The following is a 21847-nucleotide window of genomic DNA, read 5'->3' as shown; positions in this document are numbered from 1 at the left end:
AAATTAGATACAAAGTGACAAATTTTTGAAGTGCATTATTCTGGGCTCATTTCTTTATTTGCCATCAAAACTAAATGGGAAACCAGCTGAAAAACTATCTTGACCCAGTACTGAATGGCTGCTTTCTAGGGCAAGGTTTTAACTGAGCAAGCATGCAGACTCTGTATATATGAATGCCTTGGGGGAAGATTTGAAAATTTCCAGAGTTTTTGTTAGAAAAGGCTATTCCAGATTCGCGGGGCCATCAATGAAAAGGCCATCTGGGAAGTAATAACATATTTAGAAGGTGGAATTTCCAGCAAGTTCTTCCCGGTTGTTCTGAGTGTTCAGGGCGGATTCTATGGGGAGATGCGGTCCCTCAAGTAACTCGGGCCCAAGCCATGTAGGGCTTTATAGGTAATAACCAACACCTTGTATTGCGCTCGGAAGCGAATAGGCAGCCAGTGAAGATCTTTTAAAATAGGTGTTATATGGTCAAACCTAGATGTACTGGTGACCAGTCTGGCTGCCATATTTTGTACTAACTGAAGCTTCCGGGCTTGGTACAAAGGTAGCCCCATGTAGAGGGCATTACAGAAATCTAGACGAGAGGTTACCAGAGCATGTACCACAGTTTCAAGGTCCCTTTGGCCCAGGTAGGGTCGCAGCTGGCATATCAACCAAAGTTGGTAGCAAGCACTTCTGACCGTTGCATCTACTTGAGATGTCAACTGCAGAGACGAGTTCAGAAGTACTAGACTGCGAACTTCGTCCTTCAGGGGAAGTGTGACCCCATTCAGGACAGGTGGATAAACTTCCTTCCCCGAGCCTGGGGAACCTATCACCAGTACTTCCGTTTTCTCTGGATTCAAACTGAGTTTGTTTTCCCTCATCCAGCACATTACCGACTCCAGGCAGGCATTCAGAGGAGAGACGCCATCCTTAGTCACTGCATCAGTCGGAGACACAGAGAAACATATTTGGGTGTCATCGGCATACTGATAACAGCGCGCCCCGTGTCTCCGGATGATCTCTCCCAGCGGTTTCATGTAAATGTTGAACAAAGTAGGGAACAAACGAGCGTCCCTGAGGGACACCAGATGTGAGTTCCCTCTTAGAGGAGCAAGTGTCCCCCAACTGCACCATCCGGAATCTGCCCGAGAGATAGGATCAGAACCACTGGAGTGCAGTGCCCCCGATACCCAACTCTCCCAGGCGTTCCAGAAGGATACCATGGTCTATGGTATCGAAAGCTGCTGAGATGTCCAAAAGCACCAACCAGGTCACACTTCCCCTGTCAATGCCCAGACGGAGATCATCGACTAAGGCGACCATGGCAGTCTCAACTCCATATCCCGCTCTGAAGCCAGTTTGAAATGGGTCCAGATAATCGATTTCATCCAAGACTGCTTGGAGTTGGAAGGCGACCGCTCTCTCGATCACCTTACCCAGAGACAGCAACAATGAGACCGGTCTGTAGTTATTCCTTGCCAGGGGGTCTAGGGAGGGTTTTTAAAGCAACGGTTTAACTGTCACTAGCTTTAAACTTGATGGAAATTTTCCCTCCCTGAAGGATGCATTGATTATACATTGTAACAACAATGTTACAGCATTCCCACCCTGGGCGGTCAGCCAAGAAGGACAGGGATCAAGAGAGCATGTCGTCTTCCTAACACTTCCAAGAATCTTGTCCACTTCATCAGTATGTACAAACTCAAAGTGATCCAGTATAACAGAGTCCACGGAAGCTCTGGACACCTCTCTTGTTATTTCTGATGAAATGCCAGCTTCGAGATCAGCCCTTATCCGAGAGATTTTATCTGCTAAGAAGTTGTTAAAATTGTCACAGCAAACCTTAGTTGGTTCTAAAATAGGGTTCAGAGTGGGGGGAAGCTGAGTCAGCTCCCTGACCACCCTGAACAGCTCTGCTGGACATGACTCCGCAGACACAATACGTGCAGCATAGAAGGAGTTCTTTGCTGCACCTATTGCCACTCCATAAGACTTCAAAAGAGCCTGATGGAGTGTCTTGTCAGACAAGCGCTGATGTCTCCGCCAAATGCGCTCTAGTCGTTGCGCGGCCCGCTTCATTTCCCGGAGATCTTCAGTGTACCAGGGTTTTTTATTCGAAGCGGGCCGGAAAGGACGCTTAGGAGCGATGCTGTGTATAACCCTGGAGAGGTCGTTATCCCAGATGTTGGTCAGGGCATCAACAGAATCGCCATCAGATCCAACCATAAACCCCTCAAAGGCTTCTTGGAACCTTTTGGGTTCCATCAGCCTTCGAGGGTGGACCATCCTAATAGGTCCTCCATCCCCCCCGTGGGGGGGATTTGGGTGTTGGCTTAAGTCGGACCTCAACCAGAAAAGGTCCGACCATGATAGAGCAGAGGTACACATACCTCTGCCCATGGACTATCCCAATCCGTACTAAAGACATCAGCTATTACCTGCGCATGCTTTGGCCCGGGCTAACTGGGACAGGCCCCATGGCCGGAAGCCATGAACTCCCGAGCTGCACCTGTCAGATCTTGTGAGCCGGCCTAGAAAGGGATGTTGAGGTCTCCCAGAACAAGAAGTCTGGGATACTCCAACACCAGTTCCGAGACCAGCTGTGTCAGCTCGGCTAGGGAGTCTGTTAGCCCACGGGATGGACGATAGACCAACAAAATCCCCAGACTGTCCTTAGCCTTCAGGGTCAGGTAAATACACTCAATGAAGTCCATTTTCCGGATGGGGTTCCTGGTTAAGGTAAGCGTGTTTTTATGGACTATGGCAACACCTCCCCCCTGCCCACATGCCCTGGTCTGCTCCTTAACAGTGTACCCGGCTGGGAGAGCCTGTGCCCACACTGCATTACTCTCGGCCCCCAGCCAGGTCTCTGTAATGCAAGCCAGGTCACAGTTCTTATCTTCCAAGAAATCTTGGATAATGTGGGTCTTGTTCTTGATTGACCTGGCGTTGCACAGGAGTAGAGACAGGGTCTGTGGTACAGTTGGATTGACCCTTGGTTCTTTTGGGTTAGCAGGGTGGATGGAAGGGAGGATAGGTGTTAAGTATCGATCCTGCCTTCCCTTATGTTGTAATTCCACCCTCCTACCGCTATATCTCCCCTTGCCCCACACTACCTTGATTGGAGCTCCGTAAACTAAAGCCAAATTATCATGACACCCCACCTCCCCTACAAGATCATTATCACAATATGACATGTTTCTACTCAATAGCGACAGGATTAGAGCATGGAGGGAAAGCTGTAGCAGGTTCATTCCTCCCGCTATCTTATGCTTGTCCTGTATCATCAACCCAGCACAATTATACCACTGCACAATTACAATATTGTTCTGGTGCACTACTACAAGGGACACTGATGGAAATGCACAGGTGCACAGTTGCGCAGAAGTGCAGTGTCTTAAAGGAACACTGCTCTGGTGCTGATGGAGTTGCGCTGGTGCACAAGTGCACAGGAGTGCAGGTCCCAAGCACTTTCCCCTCTCTTTTACATCTTTTTAATAATGACACAATCTAGTCATAGGAAAATGATGCAGGCCAATTTGGTAAAATCAAGTGTTCTTCTGATATTGGTAAAGATCTCATTGCTGCATTGTAAAAGATAGAGCAGAAATGCCTCTCCCATTCAGTACAGCTAGTCATACTGAAGCAACTTCCACAGTACAGATACCAAAAGAAATAGGAAACCTTTGGCTGTGTACAGTGTGCCCTTCCTTTATGCGGGGATCCATTCCGGACCACCATCGCCCTGCCTAATGGGAAAAACGCGTATGCTCAAGCCCCACTAGAAGCGATGGGGCTTGTGCCCCCAGTGCAGCATGGGCATGTGCCATGGGCGCGCATCCCATTACTTCTTCCAGTGTGGGCTTCCAGTGTATGCTAGAAGCTGCGTAAGGTGCACCTGCATATAATGCGGGCGCACTGTATTAATTTGTTGGAAAAGAGGGCTTTCAAAGCAGAGGTATTTTAAAACGTGTCTTGTATCAGTTGTATCCTTACTAAAATTTATTTACTCTTGCACATAAACAAAGATAATGATTGTGTTGAGTAGTGTAAAGATTTTTTTGTTTAACTTCCATTCCTCTGTTTCCTTCTCTTTCTGCAGTTTATTCATTCAGAAGTCAGTCTCACGTAATTTAATGACACTTATTCTTATGAAAGTGTGTATGAAAATGTTGCCTTAGGCATGAAAAAAACATGGGCCAAATAAGATGGCTTCTGGCAGCTTTGTGGGCACCGTGTTTACATGACGCACGCCCCCAAAGCAGCCAGTAGCTGCTGTGAGGCTGTGATAGGGGGCTAAAAGCCAGCCCAAAAAGGAGCAGAAATAATCCACTCCTGCCAATGGCCAATTTGGGAGTGTGGCAGTGGCCTGCTTTTTGATCACTGCAGTGCCAGCCTGATCATGGCCTATGAATGCTCCTTCCAGGTGATCTGTTCCAGGCCTCTGTTTGCTCATCTGCTGAAAATCATGGTCAGATTATGCAGGTTTTCTCCTATCTTTTAAATAGATTTTTTTTTCCTGGGCTTTGTTTCCAAATAAAGATTTTGGGAAAATTATGAGTACACTACAGGAAAGATCTTGAATGCCAAAAAAATAAATAAAAATAAATCTGTTTTCATAATTAATCTTTTTTAAAAGGAAAGATAAGTGCTTTTTCTAATGCTGCAGACAGAGTTTGAATCTTCAAGCCTGAAAAACTGAATTTGAAACTTATCTAACCAATCATCAATACATTTTGATCTGGCTCACTAGCCAAACCCATAGCATGTTGTCTCTACTAGCCTCTCCCTTTCTTGAATCCGATGGAATAGAGGGTGCTTGTTCCTATGCTAGATTTTTGAGAAGTAAAGCAGCACAATACTGTTGCTATATTCAACAAAAGGCCAATAAATTTAGAAAAAACATGTCTTTCCTTACTCTATACCAATTGGGAAGGAAATTGAAGAGGCTTCTCTTCTGCAAGTTGGGCTTTTACAGAAAAGCAACAGGCGTGCATTACTGCTGCCTCGGCAAATGCCCAACAGAAGGGAAAGAAGTCATAATGAAAACAGATTGCTTTCCCTTCCCATTGGGATTTTGTAGGATTCAAAAGCAAAGCTCTACAAAAGCTCAATTAGCAGGACAAAGGCCACTTTTCCCCTGCTCTCTATTCTCTGGAAAGAAAGGAAACATTAATTTGCTCCCAAAAGTTTGAAAAGTTTAAAATATGTTTCACTGTTCCTTCCTGCAAAAAAGGGGGACAGAGATTGAAAAAGAATTTTCTTCTGTCCTCCATTTTTTATTCTTCTCAATGGGCTTTCAAAAAATATTAGTGCCAAATGGTTGAGACTTCCTTCCTGTGGAAGAAAAGAAAGGTGATATTTTCTTCCAGGGGTGACCTTTGGAGAAAGCTCCATCAAATACCAAATGCCATTTCCTTTGGAGGGGGCAGGAATGAAGCAAGGAGAAAACCATCCTTTCCCTCCTGCACAGGGAAATAAGGGTGTGGTTTCTTTTCCTTACCATTAGGTTTGACAGGAATCAGTACAGTACTGAGATAGAATGTTTTTGTTTTGTTTTTTCCTTTCTTTCTTTTTCACAAAAGTACAGCTCTGAGAAGGGGAAGCAACTTTCATTTCCACCCTGAAGAACCATAGATGAAAGGAGAGTTTAACAGAAGCAAAGCTTTTGCTAGTAACACAGAAATGCTTGTCAGATGAGACTAGCCCTTGCCCCTAGCAAAGAGGCAAGTGAGTTTCTGCCAATGAAAACTCAACTACAGGAAAGCTGTCACTTAAGCTATTCAAGGGCTGTTATTTTTTATGGGGGAAAACTGTTGATATGTGTGTCTCACATTTGTAATAAAATCAGTTCCAATGTGTTATACAAGGGTAGGATGCTGCATCTTCAAAAAAAGGTTCACCATCTTATCCTCCATTAGGTGGTAGAAACTCCAGGTCTTTACAATGTTTTGCAAAAAGCAATAAGTCTATTTTTTCGTTCTAGCTTTTTGCCCTGCTCCTCTCCTGGAGCATCATTATGAAGACTGTAGAAAAATTCAGAAAACAGTGGCATCCGCCTCTGTGCTACTGCCTTACAGTAAGTAAACATGACAGAAGAGAAGTGCCACAAAGGAATGGGAGGAAAGGAAGAAGAACCTGATGTCAGGGAACATCGAACAATAATATCCAGCTAAGAATCTGAGATGTGGCAAGGAATACAGAGAGCAAAGAAAGAGTGAAGAGAACACCAGACAGAAGCCTTGGGGTGACTTGGATAGCAAGAGAAATAGAGATTTATTTCAAAAGTCTGAGATGGGAACTGAGGTGAACATAAAGGTTCAGTGTAGAGGCAAAGGAAAGGGACGACAGATGGTATGGCTCATTCTAAATGACAGCACACCAAGACACCCAACAATAAAAGGGAATCACTAAATGAAAACATAATTATTAACTGCACTGTAGTTATTCTGAGTGGAGTTCAAATGGAAATTTTCTCTTCCAGATACAAAGTGGTTGGGAAATGTCAGTAGTTGTTCTTGCTTTAAAATATAAATATTTATACAAATATGGCTATTATGTAACCCTTATTATATAAGGTATTATATAAATATTTCCAGTAAGATATCTCCTGCACTGAGAATAGCAAAATAAATTATATAAATATTTCTTCTGCTCTTAATGTTGTTGTTATTTTTAAGAAGTTCTCTTCTTCACCAAATATAGCTTACAATTTCAGAATTAGTTCAGGAAAAGATAAACACTAACTTCTCTTAGAGCTTGTGGCACCACTTTAAAAATCAGCTTTAAATGCACATGTATGGTATTTCCAAGACTTGGTGCAATGTATTTGTTATATTTAGTTGTTATACCATTATTAAAATCTAAATGTTCCATTTGTTTTTTTTTTAATTCATTTGTCATATAGGGATATAGTACAACATTCTCCAGTTTTACTACCTTATCTTGTTTCTAAAACAACATCTGCTTATGTTAATCAGAGGATAATTTCAAAATAAGTAATATTTATAGAATAGGTTGTTACATTTAATTTGTCCTATATGTTATACAGTATGAAAAACTGCTAAGATTAAGTATTTTACAGTCATTTTTCCCATGAAGCAATTACATAATATAGCAGTTCTTTTATCAGTAACAGCTGGGGGGGGGGGGGACAACACGTAAAAAAAGCAAGATGTTCAAGCAAAATGTGAGGGAAGGATTAAAAGCAACAATTTGAAAAAGCAACAACTGAAAATACTTAAGACTCCTTTTATAAGCATGTCATTTATTTTCACGCACTATCATTGAATATTTTACATATCCAATATTTTTACAAGATAGAGCTGAACTGAAGAGAACAAAGAAATAAATTAGTAAGGAATTTTTATAAATGTGTGTTTAGAAAAAGTGGCTTTTTAAATTGCACACAAAAACAAAAAATGGAGTATAATGAAAATTATATTTATTTGTGTCAAGTTGGACTCGGAAATGCCTAAATCCTTTCTGCTCAGCTGAGAAAGATGAATAATCATAATAAGAACATTCTGCAGTTTTCCTATCCCTTGCATCCTTCAATGCAGCACTTAAAAGTAAATACTTTTAAGTTATATTTAGTTGTTATACCATTATTAAAATCTAAATGTTCCATTTGTTTTTTAACAGCATTACATAAAATTAACAGCATTACTTCAAAGAACTCTATTGTTACTTAAATTATCTTATAAATTAAGCAAATTCTGAAAAGAAGCCATGGAGCTTCAAAACATAGTAAGTTTTAATATTTCTTATCAGTTCCCCTCCTGACATTCATATTTCAAACAACAGCATCATTTGGATGAATTGCTGATGCAGAATGACGCAGCACAAATATTTTGATATATTGTCATGCTCTGTCAATGAATTTTCACTGTAATTTTTATTAGCAAAAATAAGTATTAAATAATACATTCACAAGGTAACTTACCTTTAAGTTATACATACTGCTATCACTACAGGCATACAGTCTTTTTTATATTGTGGTGAATACCTTTTAAAACATCTCTGCTTAGTTTACAAAAGTTATTTCAATGTTATCAAACTCGCCTTTTAAGTCAATTTTACCTGTGCAGTAGAACTTTGTAAGCCATTCTGATGATTTTTGCTATTCCAAATGAGCATTTTGTGTAAAAACACTTCATTTGAAAAACTATACAGTACGATAGTCTCTGCTGGCTATTCATTTTGCTTGCCTGATTTGAAGAGCTGCCTGTAAGGTGGCACTGGAGCACTGCACTAAGCCCTGCAGTCTACACAGAACTAGACTGCAACATGAGGTCACTACCGACAATAAGCTGTCCAATCAACATTTTAGCTTTCATGTGTTTTTCATTCTTCTTAGTGCAAGATGCTGTATTCTAAGGGCTGCTAATCAGATCAACATTTACTGCACTAATTTTAATAACCACATTTCAAAGAATATGAAGAATATTCAGGAAAGATGATATAATATATGAAACAACTGAGTTTGGGCTAATACCAGATTTCAAGTCTTCCCCTTTTTATACATGCTAAATTTATTAGAGGAAAGAAAAATTAAAGGTTCAACTTGTAATACAGGAGGCTGAACTAACAAAAGTCTTAACTGTAAGCAATAGTGGGTAATAAAAGACAGGTTATAAATACCATAATATCTAGTTCTAGTGTTTCAAAGTGGGATGCATGCCTACTGACAATGAGAGAGGTGTAGGAAATCCTCCCATTGCAGAAGACAGCAACTGATGTATGTTTTAGAACTCATATTCTATCCAAAACAAAATCTGCTCTTCAATTTTTTTCCTGCATACTCACTAATACTAAATCCACAAAACAGTAATATCTTTACTGGGTCAACAAAAAGGCACAAAATACATCATGTGAGCTTTCAAAGCTCCACTGGCTTCTCCAGTAACAGCCTAGATCTCAAGGGAAGTGACCTTTTCTGCTGCTAATGAAGCTTAAATTTACTTGCCAGGATTTTACAACTCTTCGTCTCCCAGAGTCCACAAGATCAGAGGGGAATCACTTCTGCCTTTCTTGACATCCCTCCAGACTAGTCTCCCAGAGTCCACAAGATCAGAGGGGAATCACCTCTGCCTTTCTTGACTTCCCTCCAGACTATCTTAACTGACAGAAACCAAAACAATATCTTGACAAAAGATGAATGGTACAAGGAGCCACACATGTTAGGGGAACATTGCCCCCTTCCAATTCCATTAGCAAAAAGCAGAATACTACCCTATACTCTTTTGACTGCATAGAGAAAAGAGTTCAGTACATTGAAAGCAATGAACTATACAGGTTTGTCAGTAGTAAAGGAAGTGAAATTACTCTGCCATGCAAGAAAGCCAGTGGGTTGCTCTAACAGGCAAGCATTTTCTATTTGGATCTAACTCATATTTGAGTCATTAAGTTATATGTGTTCACCATGTAGCCTTGAGTATATTGTTGTCTCTCAGTGTGACCTCACAAAGGGGCATTTAAAAGCTAAACTGGCCCTTTGTGCTCCTCAAGAGGAAGAGTGAGGCACAAAATATAATAATTAAATTTGAAGGGCTATTTTCAAAATGCTGGATAACTGAAAGTGGGCAGCAAAAGCAAGAAATAAAAACACAAACAGCAGCATTGAGGAAGCCATTAAACAATGTATCCCCTAGTGATGCTTTTCAAACCAGCAACTCTGTTAATACCTTGTTGATGCAGAAACACTACATGACTCCAAGATACTTTCCATCATATCTTGAGATTCCATATTTCTCCCATATTCAGGGTCCTCCATGTTCTCTTCTTCTTCTGGCAGTTCTTCAGACTGCTCAAGCTTTATATCATCTTCATCCAACAGATCGTTTATCTTGTAAAAAAAACCCACAAATAATTTTGACATGTGTACTCTAAAAACAATGTTGCAGAACATTTACTATAGGCTACAGCTACTTTATGTCTTAAATCTGAATCCCAGAAAAGAAACCAGAAATCAGTCTGCTCAGGCATTTCCTAAATTAGCATTTTCCAAAACAGCTCAGAAATGCTGTATTTTAAAATATATACAATATTAATTTTAAACCAACACATAAGCAAAGAAAAATTTCACTGTGAAAGACCATGGGAGCCATCTAATTTAGTGTGCCCTTCATTCTCAAACAGAGGTGTGTCCTGCCTATTAAGGTGATAGAAGAAACAATTGTAACTGGTGGGGACAAATATGGCAGCAGTCCCTTGCACACTAGAAAAAAAAGTTAGTTCCCCACATCAGATAGCCTGAAAAGCTATAACCTGACAAGCAATTTAGATGAAAGCACAGTCCAATGTAAAACAAATCTTCAAGTGCAAAATGGTATGCTGCCTCTAACCTTAAATACTACATGTTTAGAACTTTTCAACTACAAATTAGCGAGGTATCTCCTTTTCCACAATGAGAAGAAAGGAAATGAAGGTGAATACTCTACTTCAGCTCACATTTCTTTGGTGTTTACTGTGATATCTGAACACAGAAAACAGCATTCCCACAGAAATAGCTTTGCTGCCAAAACTCTAATCACAAACGTGATTATAATTCATTAATAGTGCGCTAAGACGATCATCCAGTAGTTAGAAACCATATATTTGCTTAGCAGAGTCAAATATCTTTTGAAAACAAGACACCTGGTAGCACACAGAGTTCCCTGGAAATTGCATTTGTGCTATGATCTGGAGAATAGAGAAACAGCTATGCTCTTTTCTAAGGAGATAGTCTTTTTCCAAAATATTCTATGTATACCAAAGGACTTGGGGGAGAAAAGGAGGTTGAGAGCATCCTCAAAGCAAATCTGGCTGGTCAAAAGGTAAAAGTAGTCACTTGACATGAATGTCTAGTTGAAAACGAATGTAGGGAGTGGTGCTCATCTCTGTTTCTAAGCCAAAGAGCCAGTGTTGTCCAAGGACTGCTCTGGTGATCATGTGGACAGCATGACTGCACCAAACACTGTTACTTCCCACTGAGAAGTGGTACCTATCTAGCTACTTGCATATGCATGCTTTCAAACTCCTAGGTTGGCAGAAGCTGGGACTAGTGATAGGAACTCAGCCCCATCATGCAGTACTTGGCCCTCCAACTGTCAACCTTCTGATCTTTGTCAAAACTGGCATCTTAACCATTAAGCTGGTAAACCAAGCCAGAATTTCTGGATCCGCACCCCAGTACGTGGTAAAAATTCTCTATAGCAAAGTCTTGTATTAACTAGAAAGTATACTGAATTCTTACCTGCTCAGTTATTGAACTTAAATCATTAGATGAGAAATCTTCCTCTTCATTTTCAAAGAGTTCATCATAATTTTCTAGCAGTCCCGACATTATTCTGCTAACTGATTCTTGCTCTTTCAGATCCTCCACATCAGTGTAAATGCTAAGGGAAAAGGCCAAAGCTAAATTACTGATTTTGAAAATTAATTTTCCAAACGCCATTAATATTTACCTAGCCCAGGGATATAAAAGGAATCCTCAAAAGTCATTACTGTCTCTGGATAAACTGAAAACTGTAGGTCTTGCTTCCACCTGTAACGTCTTATGCTTGGCTTCCCAAAGCTGAGAAACCTTCTAGAACAGTATCTACAGTTTTTGGCTTGATAAGCAAAAATCTTTTAGGACTGTTAGTTTCTGCCCCCTCCAACTGCCCAGCAATTACAAGAAGGAAGCCAAATGGAGAATATGTATTACGGGACACTGCTGTCTGCTGGCTCCATTATTCCTCATTGGGTTTCCTTGAAGAAATAATAATAATAATAATAATATAGTTTATTTATATTTTCCCGCCTCTCCTAGATGGATCAAGGCGGGATTACAGTTCACTAAAATATACATAAAACACATCGATAAAATAGAATAACAATTAATATTAAAACTAGGTCATCATCAAATGGCAATACTATAGAGTTATACTACAATCAGAGGATGGGGGATTCTCTTATACAAGGTCAGGTGGTTAAGCTTGCCAGATGAGATCCGTCTTAAGTGCCCTCTTAAATGCCTCAAAGGAAGCAATAAGACAGATCTCTTCCGGAAGACTGTTCCAGAGTTTCGGAGCAGCTGCAGTAAAGGCTTTTTGGGAAGTCAATATAAGCCTAGTAGGAAGTGTACACCACTGGGCATCACTCCCTTGAGGTACTGCAAACATCTCCAAGCAATACTACCCAATGTACACACACCCTAACTGCCTTTCCTGATGGGGGAAGCTGCTGGCTTCACCTTGAACAGCAGAGGTTCTTTGGGCAAACTAGTCACACAGCTACAAAAAGACTTCCTCCCAACTTTGGAGCTGCGCAGGTGCAGAATAAACCCATTTGTGTGATTCGCAGAGACCACGAAGAAGAAAGTTTTATTACTTTAAAGTAGGGAATCTACACCAGGTTTTACAGGCATATTTTATAGGCGTTATCCAAGCTCAAAAATGGGTAGCAACTGTAAAGCCTGCGTCTATTCATTATCCTGAAGCAACAGAACCACCAGCTTCATCTAGTGAGTAGATTTACTGACGTTTAAGTATCCAGTGCAATATGAGGAACTAAGCAACATAAATGACAGTAGGACCAAGATATAGAAGCAATTGCTTGCTAACAGTAAAATATAAAATTTTAATTTATATGAATTTTAAAGCTCTATTTCTAAAACAAACATCATAAAATTCTGTTTTAGTACACATATTTTCACCATCTGTAACATCACTATTTTATTAAAATCTAGCAAGTTTTTAAAACAGCATAAACACTTTTAGATTAAGTACTTAACTCTAACAAAATGTAGGATCTGACTTACTGGAAGACATCGGGACCAAAAACAGCAGCCAAAGAACTTGCAGACCAAATTTCTTCATGATGTGATGCTACATTAGCTAAAAATCTACACAGAAACTTTAACAAACTATAATTAAGAGGTGGAAGCTGCTGCAAGAGGAACCTCAACTTTCTTCCAAATTCATCTTGACTATAATCTGTAAAATTTGATTTAAAAAATGATTAATTCAGTGTTCAACACACTTCAATAGTGCCAATATGATTTTTTTTTTTACAAAATTCACATGACTCTCTTGAAAGGCTCAATCCGATTTTTAGAAACGCTCTCTTTGCATAACAATATTTCAGCGTTTTCATATTAAAAACATTTTTCTTGGTTGTTTTTAGATAGACTGTGAAAGCAAAAGCCAAAATTCTACAAACCACACATGTTTTACAAAGTATGAATCAAAGCTGTTACCTATGTACTCATAATTACCTTGATTTACTGATAATCATACTGTACGTTTTTATTGGTCAAGTTATTAATTTAAATCCCCAAAAATTTGATAGAAAAAACTAGAAAATACAGAACATGAACACATATAGACAGACTATGGCGGGTTATAGACTGCCCATCTGGGGCGGGCTGTACCTGCCCCTTTCCCCAGTGTATCGGGGCCTCAGCTGCCAGAACGGCAGCCACTGAGGCCCCGATCCGCCGCTTTTCAGGCTGCGGGGAAGCGGCAAAACGCCACTTCCCCGCAGCCTGAAAAGGGGTGTCCTTGGGGCTTGAAGCCCCAAGGACACCCCGCGGCGGCGGGGAGAAGGAGAAAGGGGCCGCTTGGCCCCTTTCTCCCTTGCTTCGCTGGGCGCAGCTGTCTGAAGGCTGTGCCCAGCGACGCAAAGCAGCGCCGCAAACCAGGAAGGAGCTCCGAAACGGAGCTCCTTCCTGGTCCGCGGAAAGGGTGCACTAAGCGCCCTGGTGCGGACCGACGTCACGTCCGCGCCACCCCGCATAGAGGCGGCGCGGTCGTGACGTCGTCATGGCGGCCCCCATGTGGAAGGGGAGCCGCCATTTTGTAAGGACTCAGTCCGTACTAGGGTTAGGGGGGTGCGGAAGCACCGCACCTTCCTAACCCTAGTACGGACTGACTCCGTACTTCCATGGCGGTGTGTAACCCGCCTATGAAACCTAAAATAATGACAAGTTTTTAGATTACCAATGCCTCCAAATTCCTGTACAGTACATTAGTTCGGAAGAAGTAGACCAAGTATATGAAAGCTTATGCTACAATTTCTTTTGCAGTTAGTCTCAAAGACCCTTTGAACTCTGGAGAACAGACATTGAAAACTGGGCTTAACATAACTATCCCATCTTCTAAACATACGCATGTTTTTGTAAGCTTCTGTAATTACATTTTGCACAAATTATCAATGCTCAATTTGCACAAAAAAGCTTTGCATTGTGGGAAAATAGGACTTACAAACCTCATTTATTGTCTGCAGACTCACCAGTTGCCCACATCTGGTCATATTCTTTGAATAGGTCTAATGAATCATTGCAGAGACCAAGACTATGTGGTCTTACACAAAACGTTCTGTTCACAATAGATATCTGATGGGTTCAGGGTATGTAGAAGAGGTAACTATTGGTAGGTTGGTCTGAGCTCCCCACATATACATTTAAAACTGGTAAACATGAGACCAAGGTTCCCACTCATCATCAAAAACTTGTAAAATATTCCAGAAGCATAAATCTATAATTCTGAAATTTTTAAAAAACTGATTATTCTTGAAGCTATTTAACTTCATTCCAATACCTTGAGAAAGTTGTATCAGATGCATATGTAGAGTGCCTGGGATAACTGGTTCTGGAAGTGCTTGAAGAAAAAATCGAAGAAGACTAATAGCTGAAGGTACATCTGCTTCTTTAACCAGATCCACATCTTCTCCATTATCATATCTTTGCCGTAGCCACTCCACTGTTTCTGCATTCCCGTTGACTTGAAAAAGTCCTTCTTGCTCTAGACCTCCTTGAATCAAAATTTAAAAGAATTCTGAATTATTTTATGCAAGAAATCCTATCAAGGCATTAATTATATATGATCATGCAACAAAGATGGAAAACAATGGTGCATTTTTGTTTGTTTTTAAAAAATAACTTACTTTTGTTCCATCTTACACAATTACTATTCCCATTCTTGGATCATAGTGCACTTCTGAACATCAGAGATTCAGTATTTGGGGAGAAAAGAGCACAACAAACCTTTGACTCACAACTGAACTCTTGCCTTGGATTGAAAGTATGCTGTTGAAGTCAGGAAATGGAAAAACAAGTCAATCCAGACTTGACTTGTGGGTGAGCCCAGGATATCTCCAAGGTTCACCTGCCATTTTCTGTGCACCCTAGCAGGCAAGGGAAAGGGCTTGAATTATAAGGAACTATCATAACACCTGTTTTGTTTCCTAATAGAGACCATAACTCGACAAACGGCTTGAAGGCCCATACACACACATAGGCTGAATTACTAGTTTTCCAAGGAATTTGTGTTACAAGCAACCCACCTCCCTAGATTCTGCTTGAGTAGAGGGGCTGAGGCCTTGGGTGCTCATTAGTTCACCCTTCAGAAAGCAAAGGTGCTCAAGCCAAACTAAAAAGTACACTCACTTGGGACTGAAGTGGAGAGAAAGTAGACATCTTGCTCCATCAGTAGTCAGAAACTTTCTTAGCAACCTCTTACTAGTGTCAGACCCATACTTTCCCCCTTGCTTGCTACTTTTCTTTGGATGATCCCCCCTTCAGCTCCAGTTCTGGAATGCACAACACCTGCCTCAATGCCTTCATGAGCCACCCTCATGTAGAAGTGATAAATTCAGGGGGCTCTGTGGGGAATAATCAGGAAAGGGCTGGGTGGGTACTCTCCTGCCCTGAAGTGCACTGTTGGTCAATGGCTGGAGTTTACACACTGCAAACCTAGGTATGATCAAGGAAGAGAGTGGTGCATGAGAAAGGAGACACGCCACATAGGTGTTCCTCCATAGAAGGCAACCAGTCTCATGACAACCCAGAGAAGCAGTCAGATGAAGCATCAAACTGTGGTAGTTGATAATAATAATAATAATAATAATAATAATAATAATAATAATAATAATAATAATAATAATAATAATGTTTATTCATATACCATTTTTCCAAATTAGATGAAAGTGGTGTACAACAGGAAGTACAATACAATATCCAAAGTCAAAATAAAACATAACCGGCCTCTCTCCCCTTCAAGATGGTGGTCGGAAGGAGGGCTCTATTTCTTTCAGGCCAGGCCTCTCTCCCCCTCAAGATGCTGTTATTTTTCTTATCATTGCATGTATCCCTGCTGACTTGCCAGTTATCTGGGAAATTGTAGTGCCTCACAGTCTGAGAAACACTAGGTTAGAATGGATTCATTTCAGCATTAGCAGGACTTGCCTGTGTAGAAATGCATGAGATCCAGCTTCAGATCTTGACTAGTCAACCCCCTTTCATTTACGGGTTTCACTCCCTTTTTTCATTCCAGGTAATAAAAGTCTGGTAAGGGTGATGGTTCACTGGAGCAAAATGGAGACGACTGCAATTCACAATCCAGTTTGTTCCAGGTCAGTCCATTCACCTTGAGTAAAATTACTCTAGAATCAAAGCCTAGAAACTTTCATTTTCTCCATTGCGCCACCCACTCATTCCAGATTTTTCTTGTTGCAAGCTAGGAATCTGGCCCTCACCTTCCTAATCTGTTTATATCCTGCAGTTAAACCGGAGTATTTGAGAGAGAATGGAGAAGCAATCCTATTCACATTTGTTTAGAAGAAGGCCCAACTGAATTCGCTTGGATTTACTCTGAAGGAAGTGGCTCCAGGACTATGAGGAGGAGAATACAGCTGGCTGCGATCCCTATGAACACCTCTTGGGTAAAGAAATCCTATTTGGATTCATTGGCGCTGACTGGTGCATAAAAATAAATAGCACTTGGGGCAGTAGGACTCATAGGTCTAGATGCCGATACTGACCTCAGAGTAAACCTAATTGAATATGGCAAAGTGTGTTGTGAGATACCACTTTAGATCTTACCTGACCTCCTTTCGTTTGTGGGTTTTACTCCCATTTTCTTTTCAAGCAAAGAGACTTCACATCAGAGATGTTTGCTTGTCAGTATACCATAGTCATCATTTGTGTGCATATTTATTCAGAAGTAAACTACTTTGACTTCAGTGGGGTTAACTCCCATATAAGGGGTAATACCTGCTTTCAAGTGTATTCTTATTATAGTTGGCTAAAGCCGCTGCAGGAGTAATGAATACTCACTCGGATCAGAGACTCAAGCATGTTTAGGAAAGCGGTGAAGACCTATAAACCTCTATGCCACCTAGAACCAGGATACCTGAAAGATTACATTCTCCCCTGAGTCAGCCCACATTAAGATCTCATTCTGCTGCCACTAAAGGCATCTTTAGTAGTAATGCAGAAGACAGACTTTGGAGTGGTTGCTTCCAGGCTCTGCAACTCCTTCCAAGGAAGGCTAGGTTTGTCCCCTATTTCCTTCTGCAAACACATAAAGGGTGGTTGTTGTTGAAGGAGGTTTAAGTACCATAATCATGTTTTTTCTTGTGTGCATGCACACACACACCTACATTTGTGTGTGTATATATCTCCATGTGTTTTTAATCTGTTTCTATATTAACTGTTTTTTGTTTTTATTTAAATTTCATTACTCTCGGCAACATTTACTAGCATTTGGGGACAGAATAAGGACACACTGTATCTTTCTGCCTAAAACATAAGATGTAGCACAATCAACCATTTTGTCAGAGACAGGTAAACTTCTACCGCTTGGACTTGAAAGTCAGATTAATGCCTACTGTTCTTTCTAAAGGGCTTTATTCTTTCCTCCATTTTTATGTAACTTGTGAATGTTCTAAATAAAAGAGTCAGACACTACAGATGAAAGAACTTTTAAAAAATGTCTATGAGACTGTGTTTTTGTATGATTAAATCCAGCTATATAAGAAGGTGATATGCTTTAATAAAGCACAGTGAAAGAAATGTGAGCTGAATTTACATGTGAAAAACAGGTATTTTCATATTATGCTTGTAATTCTGGTACAGGATAAAAACACCTACCATGTTCCTCAATATAATCCACGACATGGCGGACTATGAATGGAACTTCACTGCCTGGCTGTCCTTCCTGCTGCAGTTCTTCGAGTGGAATTCCAAATATTTTGTTAGTGAGAACAGAGTTGCAGTTACTCAAAGAAGGGGAGGAGCTCTTCCTCATATCTTTATGCAGCCCAATATCAAAGCTGTCTTTCTGTAAAATAAAGTTGATTTTCACTTGACTCTTTGCACATTAAGTGCTGATTCACAAATGAAGATTTATCACTCAATAAAGTAAATCAGAAATCCAATCTCCAATTTTTAAAAAATCTTAAAGCATTTTTATTTAAGAAGAAAATTATATTAGACCAACACAAAGCCACACAACCCCACAAAAACTAAAATTTATCAATAATTGCTGATGCTTATGGTTTAAATCCAATTGTTCATCCCAGCAAAACTAAACCCATTGAACCAACAGAACCTACGTAAGCAATGATTTATCAAATTGCCATTAATTCAATTTATAATTTGATTAAAGTTTCATATAATCTCTTCTTCAACCATTTTTATGAGTCTAATAGGAAATTTCTGATATCCAATGTGAATTAATATGGCAATGAATTAGTCTGTTGACTAATGAATTCAACACAATTTCATAGAAGTTTGGAAGTATTGCATTTAGTACACAATTGAGCTAAAAGGAAGGTGGAGCCACTGGAATACACATGTTTAAAAATGGGAGTGCATAACCACTTTTCAAAATATTTTTGACTCTTGCTTTACTGCTGTTGTTGCTGTGTTCCTTCAAGTAGTTTCTGGCTCATAGCAATCCTCAAATGACCCAATCACAAGATGTTTTGGTAAGATTTGTTTGGATAGGGTTTGCCATTACCTTCCTATGAGGTGAGAGTGTGGGACTTGTCCAAGGTCAAACAGTGGGATTACTTGGCTCAGCAGGGATTCAAACCCTGATCTCCCAGAGCACCCAAGATTACTAAACCACAGAGCCACATTCCTTTACAAATGCTTATATCAAGTTACAAATGCCAACTAAAATGTCTATTATTGGCCTCAATGAAAATTTATTACAGTAATAAACATGCAGTTTATAGTGGTAACAACTTTAACACATAGTTTTTTGTGGGGTTTTCTGGCTATGTGGCTGTGTTCTGGAAAAGCTTATTCCTGACATTTTACCTGCATCTGTGGCTGGCATGTTCAGAGAACGGTGGCACGCAGATGTGAGAAGTATATATACTGTGTGACCCTTGGTTGGGAAAAAGTGATTTACTTGTTAATCTGTGTTGGCCTGTTGGTGAATGGCCAGGCCTAAGGTTGGGAGGAATATGCGAGAAGGCATTTGCATATATTGAGTCTTGACCACCATCCAGGGTCAGGGGGTTTCCCAGCAGACGATGGGTCGTTAATTAAATAGACACAAAGCCTTCTCACATATTCCTCCCACCCTGCAGCCTGGCCACATACCTACAGTGGGGCAAAAAAGTATTTAGTCAGCCACCAGTTGTGCAAGTTCTCCCACTTAAAAAGATGAGAGGAAATTGTCTTGATTTTTAAAGAATTTATTTGCAAATTATGGAGGAAAATAAGTATTTGGTCACCGACAAACAAGCAAGATTTCTGGCTCTCACAGACCTGTAACTTCTTCCTTAAGAGGCTCACCTGTCCTCCACTCATTACCTGTATTAATGGCACCTGTTTGAACCCGTTATCAGTATAAAAGACACCTGTCCACAACCTCAGTCACCCTCCAAGCTCGACTATGGTGAAGACCAAAGAGCTGTCGAAGGACACCAGAAACGAAATTGTAGACCTACACCAGGCTGGGAAGACTTAATCTACAATAGGCGAGCAGCTTGGTGTGAAGCTGTGGGAGCAATAATTAGAAAATGGAAGACATACAAGACCACTGATAATCACCCTTGATCTGGGGCTTCACACAAGATCTCACCCTGTGGAGTCAAAATGATCACAAGAATGGTGAGCAAAAATCCCAGAACCACATGGGGGGACCTAGTGATTGGCCTGCGGAGAGCTGGGACCAACGTAACAAAGGCTACCATCAGTAACACACTACGGCGCCAGGGACTCAGATCCTGCAGTACCAGACGTGTCCCCCTGCTTAAGCCAGTACATGTCCAGGCCCGTCTGAAATATGCTAGAGAGCATTTGGATGATCCAGAAGAGGATTGGGAGGATGTCATATGGTCAGATGAAACCAAAGTAGAACTGTTTGGTAGAAACACAACTTGTCGTGTTTGGAGGAGAGAGAATGCTGAGTTGCATCCAAACAACACCATACCTACTGTGAAGCATGGGGGTGGCAACATCATGCTTTGGGGCTGTTTCTCTGCAAAGGGACCAGGACAACTGGTCTGTGTACCGGAAAGAATGAATGGGGCCATGTATCGTGAGATTTTGAGTGCAAACCTCCTTCCATCAGCAAGGGCATTGAAGATGAAACGTGGCTGGGTCTTTCAACATGACAATGATCCCAAACACACCGCCTGGGCAATGAAGGAATGGCTTCATAAGAAGCATTTCAAGGTCCTGGAGTGGCCTAGCCAGTCTCCAGATCTCAACCCCATAGAAAACCTTTGGAGGGAGTTGAAAGTCCGTGTTGCCCAGCGACAGCCCCAAAATATCACTGCTCTAGAGGAGATCTGCATGGAGGAATGGGCCAACTTTGTGAAGACTTATAGGAAACGTTTGACCTCTGTCATTGCCAACAAAGGATATATAACAAAGTATTGAGATGAACTTTTGATATTGACCAAATACTTATTTTCCTCCATAATTTGCAAATAAATTCTTTAAAAATCAAGACAATGTGATTGTGTGGATTTGTTTTCTCATTTTGTCTCTCATAGGTGAGGTCTACCTATTATGTCAATTACAGGCCTCTCTCATCTTTTTTAGTGGGAGAACTTGCACAATTGGTGGCTGACTAAATACTTTTTTGCCCCACTGTACATGCCACCATTCTCTGAAGATGCCAGCCACAGATGCAGACAAAAAGTCAGGAATAAACTCTTCCAGAGCACGACCATGTGGCCCAAATTATTAAAAACCCACCAAAAATTATGCCGCCAGCCATGAAAGCCTTTGACTTAACTTTGGCCCATGTTGCAAAAATAATTCCACATACTCCTAATTTTAACTGTTACATTTTAAAAAAATATATTTTTAAGAACACCCATGATTTAATGAAATCATCTTCAAATGGTAATATATAAATAACCCATATTAGATCAGACACCAAATGATGGCAGATGTCGCTTTAAGTACTGTATAAAGATTTTCAAAGGCATCCACAGGCAGCTACACATTTTTCATCAAGTAACATGCAGATAACAGAACAATTATATACTCTTCCTGTCTACTAAAAGCAAGTCCTATTGACCTTTGTTGTTGTTGTTTGCCTTCAAATCATTTCTAACTTATGATGACTGTAAGGCAACCCTATCATACAGTTTCCTTGGCATGATTTGTTCAGAGGAAGTTTGCCATTGCCTTTCCCTGAAGCTAAGAGTATGTGACTTGCCCAAGGCCCAGTGGGTTTAATGGCCAAACAAGGAATCAAGACACACTTCCTTGGAGAGTGTAACACACTCCCTCGGAGTGGTGGAGTCTCCCTCCTTGGAGGTCTTTAAACAGAGGCTGGATGACCATCTGTCTGTCAGATATGCTTTGATTCAGAGTTCCTGCATGGCAGGGGGTTGGACTGGTTGGCCCTTGTGGTCTCTTCCAATTCTATGATTCTATGACACGGTCTACAGAGTTGTAATCCAACACCCAACCACTATGGCTCCCCTATTGTGTTTAGTGGGGTTAATTTACAGGTAAATGGATACAGGATTATAGAGTAAAGGAAATGCATGCATGTGTGAACCTGCCCAAATAAAACAAGTTTGTAATTAATATTTATGCAGTATTTGAAATCACAGATCCAAGCCAAACATA

At 40.6% G+C, this 21847-nt stretch overlaps 1 protein-coding gene across 5 annotated transcripts in view; it reads right to left on the bottom strand.

Annotated features, from left to right (window-relative positions):
- The window catches only part of FAM13B (family with sequence similarity 13 member B), an 83040-nt gene that overhangs the window by 38834 nt on the left and 22359 nt on the right, over positions 1-21847 (bottom strand). For all 5 annotated transcript variants that reach the window (XM_042447214.1, XM_042447212.1, XM_042447215.1 and 2 more), the window contains exons 3-7: positions 17888-18077; positions 14556-14768; positions 12776-12950; positions 11228-11369; positions 9678-9838 (exon numbers count right to left, since the gene is read on the bottom strand). In XM_042447214.1, the coding sequence (XP_042303148.1) occupies positions 9678-9838; positions 11228-11369; positions 12776-12950; positions 14556-14768; positions 17888-18044 (848 nt within the window). In that variant the 5' untranslated portion in view covers positions 18045-18077. The remainder of the gene's footprint in view (positions 1-9677; positions 9839-11227; positions 11370-12775; positions 12951-14555; positions 14769-17887; positions 18078-21847) is intronic.

Source organism: Sceloporus undulatus, chromosome 2, assembly GCF_019175285.1.
Source record: "Sceloporus undulatus isolate JIND9_A2432 ecotype Alabama chromosome 2, SceUnd_v1.1, whole genome shotgun sequence".
Taxonomy (NCBI): Eukaryota; Metazoa; Chordata; class Lepidosauria; order Squamata; family Phrynosomatidae; genus Sceloporus; species Sceloporus undulatus.
This window is presented reverse-complemented; position numbering and strand designations above follow the sequence as displayed.